The 7656-nt window shown below is 58.5% G+C and overlaps 1 protein-coding gene across 1 annotated transcript in view; it reads right to left on the bottom strand.

Annotated features, from left to right (window-relative positions):
• MPRIP (myosin phosphatase Rho interacting protein) overlaps window positions 1-7656 on the bottom strand; it is a 126988-nt gene that overhangs the window by 23544 nt on the left and 95788 nt on the right. Inside the window, exons 12-14 of the mRNA XM_007448416.1 lie at window positions 6531-6599; window positions 4090-4179; window positions 64-173 (exon numbers count right to left, since the gene is read on the bottom strand). Coding sequence (XP_007448478.1) covers window positions 64-173; window positions 4090-4179; window positions 6531-6599 — 269 coding nt within the window. The remainder of the gene's footprint in view (window positions 1-63; window positions 174-4089; window positions 4180-6530; window positions 6600-7656) is intronic.

The raw sequence follows: 7656 nt of genomic DNA, 5'->3' as shown, positions 1-7656 counted from the left end.
GGGGGGGGGGGGGGGGGGGGGGGAAGGCTGTGCTGGGCCCCCTCGGGCACCCTACCGGCTCACCTTGTCACGTCTGGGGCAGAGATCGGGTGGACGTGCTTCATGATGGTCTGGATCCAATTCCGCCGGATTCCAGACGTCATAGCAGAGAGGGTGAAGGCGCCCTCCTTTGTCTACACAGAAGACGAGGAGTTAGTGACCGGCACCTCCCCACCCGTGAGGAAGGCCCACAGGGAGGCCGGCGCCAGGTGGCCGTCCCAGGAGTGCGCTTTGTGCCCCACTCAGGATGAACAGAGCTGGAGGGCAAAGGAGAGAGCAAAGCCGCGAACACTGTCATGGCAGTGGCTAACCCGGGCGTCTCCTCCCCCTGGGTCCCAGCAGGCCTTTACTTTTACTGACACTCCCTGCTCTTTAAGGAGCTCGCAGGCTGGAAGGAAGGAGAACGTGCGTGCGGGGAGCAGCGGGAAGGGGCCAGGGCATGGCAGGGCTAGGGAGGGTGGGCAGGTGGACAGGGAAGGGGTGCATGACCCAGGTGGAGGGAGTGGGCCTGGGGCGTGCAACCACACACAACAGGCTCACAGGGTGACCGGGGACAGGAGTGGCAGGCACGAGGCTCAGCAGTGGCTGGGCCCCGATGGGGGCTGTGTCTGTTGGGCTGAGGAGGGGCAGAGAGACCTGCTGGGCAGCCGGGCTGGTCGTTCAGGTGACGAGAGGGGCTTCGGAGAGGGGGAGGAGGTGGCATGCACAGCGCAGCACTGACAGGCTTCTGGGGGGTGGGGGGCGCACCTCCAGGACAATCCCTGGACCACCCCTCCGGACCCCCCCACACTTGGGTGAGTTGGTGGGATGCCAATCAGTCAAGATGAAGGACATCACAGGAGGGGGCGGCATGGGCAGCGGGTGATGAGTGGCCTGGAGACACAGTCCCTGTGGCCCTGAGCGGCCCACGCCGCTCCAGCAGAGCTGAGGAGGGGTGGGGATGCGGGTGGTGGCTGCACAGAGTCCACTCCCCCACCTCTGAGCCCATGGGCTCCTGTCTTACAGAAGTGAGGGGATCAGAACTCCTCAAGCTGCTCAGGCTACTCATAAACAGACCCACGAGACGTCAGCAAAACAGCTGATGGGAAGACACTGTTAGCAAGATGGGTTCGTGACAGGAGCTGGCATGGCCAGGGGCCAAAACCAAGAGAGCATCAGGGCACTGCAGAGCACAGCACAGCACGGGGTGACCTCGGCCCACCCCAGACCCCGCCTGACGCCCCATCTAGACCACAGCCCACCACCCACGTCCACTCCTCTCTCCCTCCGGTTCCCCCCGACGCAGGCCGACCGGGGCGGGGGGGCGCGCGCGGCCTCCGGGATCCCTGAAGTGCCGGCCCCCCGGCAGCCTCCTGCTCCCGGTGTGCTGTTTATGGAGTGTGACCTCGGCCACCTTCTCCCACAACCTCAGTTCTCAGCTGCCACGAGCCCTCTCCCAGCCCCAAGCCCACACGCTGGCTGCTTGTCTACCGGTCTCAGAGGGCCCATCTCGGCCTCAAACGCACCACGGGCCAGGACGCGCTGCAGGCTCCGCCAACTCCCGCACACGGCTCGCCGCACTCTGGGTCTCCAGCCCTTGACCCTGCCCCTCCCTCTCCCGGGTGCCCCGCACTTGCCAGACACCTGGCCTCCCGCCCCTGCTGCCCCACCAGATGCGTCTCACAGACACTCAGCTGCCTCCACGTTCCGGTGCTTTCCACAACTCGGGGCAAGGCTGACTCTCAACTCAGCACTCAGGGCCCCCCCATGCCACCCCGCCAGGTTTTGCACTCAGCCCCCTGGTAGACGCCACCAGGTCTGGTGGCCAGGCCAGGGACAGCTTTGCCCCTCGAAATCCTAAAGCTCCCTAGTGACCCAGGCCGAGTCCCTCCAGGAAGCCGGCCTCCCGTGCTGGGCGCCACCTCTCCCGACTTAGAACTCCCAGTCCACGGGGCTCACGAGAAAGCCCCAGAGCTCATAAGCTCACTGCCCCCCACCCAGGTAAAGTGACGAGGGGTCAGGCTGGTGGACGACATCAGCCAGGGAGTACAGGTGACTCAGAAACGCCCCATCTGTGACCAGGAGAGTCCCAGGTCACGGCCTCACTGCACAGAAAGTGACCCTAGAACACGATGATGTAACCTGCTCAGTGATGGGAATGGACGCATACCCCCAAGGGTGCCCTGCCCAGAGAAGCCTGCCCTTCAAGATGGGGAGGTGAGAGGCTTCCCTGGTGGCACAGTGGTTAGGAATCCGCCTGCCAATGCAGGGGACACGGGTTCAAGCCCTGGTCCGGGAAGATCCCACATGCCATGGAGCAACTAAGCCCGTGCGCCACAACTACTGAGCCTGCGCTCGAAAGCCCGCGAGCCACAACTACTGAAGCCTGCGCGCCTAGAGCCCGTGCTCCGCAACAAGAGAAGCCACTGCCATGAGAAGCCCGCTCGCCGCAACTAGAGAAAGTCCGTGTGCAGTAACGCAACCAAAAATAAATTAAAAAAAAAAAAAAAGATGGGGAGGGGGGGAGGGCCTCAGCGTGCGGCCCACAATGCCAGAACTTGGCACCGTCCCCAAATCTGTCCACAGAGAGGAGGCTAGAGGTCTAGCTCACTGAGCATATCTTTTCCTCCTAAAGGGACGAGGGGCAGAAGGGCATCACGGTGGGACGGCACGGGCCATCAGATTGGCACCACCTTCAGCTATGACTTGGTGCCCCCCACAGATGCCCTGCAGCCTGGTGGACTGGGGGCTGGATTTTTCCTTTTAATGAATTCACTGGCCTTCAGATCTGAACTCACTCCTCTGAGTTTGGTTAATATTAGTCACTGCCACATGCATCTAGGCTGAATCCAGAGATACAGCTGAGTCTCTGGGCCCAAATGTCAGAAGGGGACGCTGCAGGAGTCCCAGCCGGGGAGTCCCAGTGTGACAGCTGTCAGGCCACTTGGTTCCTATCGCACGCCTAAGGCTCTCATGGGGGAAGAACTGGCTTTCCCCAAAGGCAGGTCTGGCCTTTGCCCTGTGCCCTGGTGATGCACAGTGGGTCGGGCCAGACCAGAAAGACCAGCCACGGGGTGAAGGGCTGGGGCTCCGGCCATGTGACATCAGCCAGGCCCTGGGGGAGAGGGGGCTGGCACTTGCATTTGACCATGTGGACAACAGTTCAGTTGATCAGTTATGAAGCCTCTATAAAAACTCTGGACACAGAGGCTTGGGCCTGGCACCAGGCCTGAAGCTTGGGCGAGCTTCCCATGTTGGAAACTCTGTGTGTCATCACACGTCAGCGCCAAGAGGGAAAACACGTCCCCAAGGGCACGAGAGCTTCGTTTAGGGCCCTCCTGTTCAGTCCAGTTCGCCACGTGTTGCTTCCTTGGGCTGGTACCAATCTGTATCCCTCTGCTAAAATAAATCTACAGTCCTAAGTACGGTGTTTTCCTGTGTTCTGTGAGTCCCTCTGGCAAATTATCAAATGTGAGGGTGGTCTGGGGCACCCTCAGACTTACAGGTGGCATCAGAGTGAGGGCAGACACGGTAGCCAGGGGCCGGTGCCCTCACCATGAACGAGCCTGGCTACCTCTGAGCAGCCCTTGAACCCCGAGCTTTGATGACATGGCCAGTGAGGACTGTTTCATCTGTCCAATCAGATTATTTTTTTGAGGACAGGGCAATGCCTTGCTCGTTGGGAGTCCTTCACAAGATTGTGGGGAGAAAGGACTCCAGTGAGTGGGTAAGTGGATGAATGAAGGACAGAGCAAGTGCATAAAAACCCAGCACCCTGAGAGTTAAGAACTCAACCCTTTCACTCTAACTTCCCACATCCCACATCCTTCCAACTGGCCGGAACTCCGGCATTTAAAAAATGGGAGAAAAAGAAAGAACCTTCGGTAAAAAAAACCCTTTTAGACAGCCTTGACAGAAAGATGCTTAATGTCTTAATTTTTGCTGAGACCACAGACTGGGGGTGGGGTGAGGAGCTCCAGGGCAGAGGAGGGGACAGGATGAGGCTCCAGTCGGTCAGGCCCACGGCCCCACCCTTGCACTCAGCCTCCCTGCAAACCCCACCCGGCTCACATGGATCTGGAAGCCATAGTTTCTCTGCACTGGGTACTCCGTGACATCATAACATGTAGACAAGTCTATCTCGCCATCCAAGTCGGCCGCCTGCGGAGAAAATGAGGGATTTAGAAAGTAAAGGCCAGTGCCCCGTGAACTGTACATGCTCACAGGCAGGGCGCTGCCTACCCCACACCACCTAGAAGCATCCACACCACCATTTTTCACACATCCTGCCAAAGACATCCCATGCCTGTGGTTCTCAAACCTCCTTTACACTCCTAAAAATGGATGGTGCCAAAGAGCTTCTGTTTATGTGGGTTGTACCTACTGATGATATCTGCCTTATTAGAAATTAGGAAAAAAATTGAAAAAAAATTTATGCATTGAAGTACACAAACCCATTTCATTTTTTAACAAAAAGTATCATTTTAAAAAAACAGCAAGAGATTTTTGCAACTCTCTTTAATGCTTAACTTCCGAGGACAGCTGGGTTCTCACACCTGTCTCTGTACTCAAGTCTGTTTGTTGACATGTTTTTTTTTGGTTTTTTTTTTTTTTTGGCGGTACACGGGCCTCTCACTGTCGTGGCCTCTCCCGTTGCGGAGCACAGGCTCCGGACGCACAGGCTCAGCGGCCATGGCTCACGGGCCCAGCCGCTCCACGGCACGCGCGATCCTCCCGGACCGGGGCACGAACCCGCGTCCCCTGCATCGGCAGGCGGACTCTCAACCACTGCGCCACCAGGGAAGCCGTGTTGACATGTTTTGGTTGAAGCATATGAAGGCGGTCTGGCCTCACACAGATACGGGGTTGGAAAAGGGAAGTGAATTTTAACAGTCTTTTCAAAAAGACAGTTATGGCTGTTCTCCTTTGACAAGTGGTAGTTTCTTGAAGGTGAACTGCGAAGGGGATGCTTTCTGTCCTCTGCTGCATTAGAACCCATGGTTCTACCCTGCTCCTTGAGGGGGTCTTTCAACCCCACATGATCTGGTGACACTGTCTCGTCCTCTAGAAGAGCCCCCAGATACTGACGTTTCCTTGCAAACACTGCATTTGTTATTATCACCACCTGTTCAGTCAGGAGAGTCTGTAAGCTCGGGGGAGACTGTCAAGTTTGTGATGGTGACCACAAGTTTTCCAAAGTTCCAGTTTTGCTTGGAAGCTCAAACTGAATCACTGGTAACAATTCTGTCGGTCGTTTTCCTTGAAGGAAGAGACTCACTTGGTTCATTTTTAAGAAAACATCTGCCGAACACCCAAACCGAGTGAGCACTTGTGCGTCGTACATTCAGGCAGAGGCGGTGGGCCGCGAGGAGAGGCGGCCGGCGGGGCGGGCAGCGCAGGCAGCGGGCGAGTGCTCCCCGGGGACGGCCATCACACCTGGACAAGCAGCAGGAGCAACCTCTGCCAACCTCCCATCTCACATCACAGAGTATTACCGAAGTGGGCACCTTTCCTGCTCTGTTAAGGCCCTTTCTGTAACTTCACAGTGTGTGGCAGTGAAGGATGCATGGGGGCCAGCCACCTGCTCCTGCAGCGTGACCAGGCTGAGGCACCCATCAGTGCAAAGGCCAACACAACGGAAAAAGGAAATGGCATCGTAGTTTTATGGCACTATTCTTGTTACAGAAGAATCCCTGAACGGGTCTCCAGGGGTCCACAGGCCACACTCTGAGAACAGCCAAACACCCATGCTCCTGTGGCCCCTGACTTTAGGCTCCCCCCGAGACCCACCACCCACACTGCTCTACATCTGCCCTCGTGTCACTAACGTCCTTCCACTGCAGTCCAGGCAGAACTTAAGTGTCAGGGTACATCAGCAGCCCCTAGTGTTAGACATTTAGGTTCTTTCAGATCTCCTGCTGTTACAGAAGTGCAGGAGCCGCTGACACGGAACACGTCTCTTTCTTCACGCGTGGGAGTGTATCTGAAGGATTCCTGGAGTGCAGTGCAAGGGAAAAGGTGCAGAAACAGACTTCCAAGTTGCTCAAAATAGATGATTTTTTTTGTAGGTGAAGAAAAAAAGAGCCCCTTCTGTTTGGTGTTCGACCGTGGAATCAGGACTCTCAACCAGGCTGGCCAGGTTCACCTGCCACATCCCATCCTTGTCCAGAAAACAAGGGGCAAGATTTAGTTCAGTTCTCTAAAGACTCAATTCACCACAAAATCTCTGTATAGAAAGAACAAAACCGCTCACCCTGAGTTTTAAAACAAGACGTCTTTCAGTGTTCTTCAAAGAACAGAGACAAGAAAAGCCACTGAAACCCCCGCACCTGGGTGCCGAAAGCAGGGCCTAGAGAGCCCACTTTCCAGCAGGAACCAGCCCCGGGAACATCAGACTCCTCTGCAGACCTGGACTGGGCTACCCGTCCACCCGGAGGGGACTTCGGCCCAGGAACAGCAGTGCCACCTGGACCTCCCCTGTCCCTACAGAGGAACGGAGCTGAGACACTCACCTCCTCAGCCACTGAGTCCCTGTAGAACCTCAGGCTTTGATCAGCAAGGACAAACCAGTGTTTCTTCCACTGAAAGAGAAGGGAAAACCAAGACTCAACTCCCACACTTCCCGCTCTGAGGCACCCAACAGCCAGGGTCCTGGGGCACCTCACTGGGCACAGGTGACGCAGGCCCCTCCCGCTGGGGGCAGACACACACAGGACTCCACTCGGGCCATGGGCAGCCACGCGCGCACAACCTCTCCCTGGCGACGAGGCGGTGCCGACAGCTGTGGTGGGCCACGGGCTGCGTGTGCTCCACCCGCAGAGGCGTGGCTGCTGAGCGGGGCTGCGGCTCCAGAGGCTGCAGATAGGGGCTGGGCCCCCAGAGCCAAAAGGAGCCCACCCGCAAGCCACGGCCACCCCCTGGCTAACCAGAGGGGTGCCCACCTGCCGCCGGCAGGAGCAACCCAACCAGCTGGCCTCCCAAATCTTCCCTGTGAGGAGCAAGGCGGGGAGGCTCGAGGCTCCAGGCAGGGCCGAGGAGATTGATGTGGAAGGGAGAGAAGAGGGCATTTGGGCACGGTCGCTCAGGAAGCGGGGAGGGGACTCTACGGGCCTCTCGGTGGGACCCGCAGCCTCATCCTCCTGCCTCCTGGGAGGTCTGGCCTCCACCCCAGCAGCCACGAATGGCTCGATCTTCCTGCTCAAGTCCACTGCTCCCCGCAGGGCCGCGGCTGCACCCTGGCTACTGGCTCCACCCCGGCTACTGGCTCCACCCCACAACCAAAAGGCCCTCGTGTCCTGGGGAAGCCTGGGCTCTCGGGAAAATTCTGGGAAAGGTCACCAGGTGGGGAGCCAGTGCTGCGGCACGTCCCCAGGCCTGATGCTGAGACCCCCGTCGGGAGCAGGAGAACAGTCCCTGCGCTGGCAGCGGGCAGGCCAGCGACCCCCACCCCCACTGCACCCCCAGTTCTGAGGAGATGGGGTCTCGGCCATGACCCTGGTCCCCAAGATGAGGGGGTGTGCTGGAGGCGGGGGACAGGGCCAGCGCTCACACACCCGCAGGGACAAGGCCAGCTGAACCTCACGCCTGCTCCCCGGCGCCTCAGGGACCACAGCAGCTCTGGCCACTCACCTGGCCATC

This window comes from Lipotes vexillifer, unplaced genomic scaffold, assembly GCF_000442215.2.
Source record: "Lipotes vexillifer unplaced genomic scaffold, Lipotes_vexillifer_v1.1 scaffold533, whole genome shotgun sequence".
In the NCBI taxonomy this organism is placed as follows: Eukaryota; Metazoa; Chordata; class Mammalia; order Artiodactyla; family Lipotidae; genus Lipotes; species Lipotes vexillifer.
Note: the sequence above shows the minus strand (reverse complement) of the source record. Positions and strands in the feature narration are given on the sequence as shown.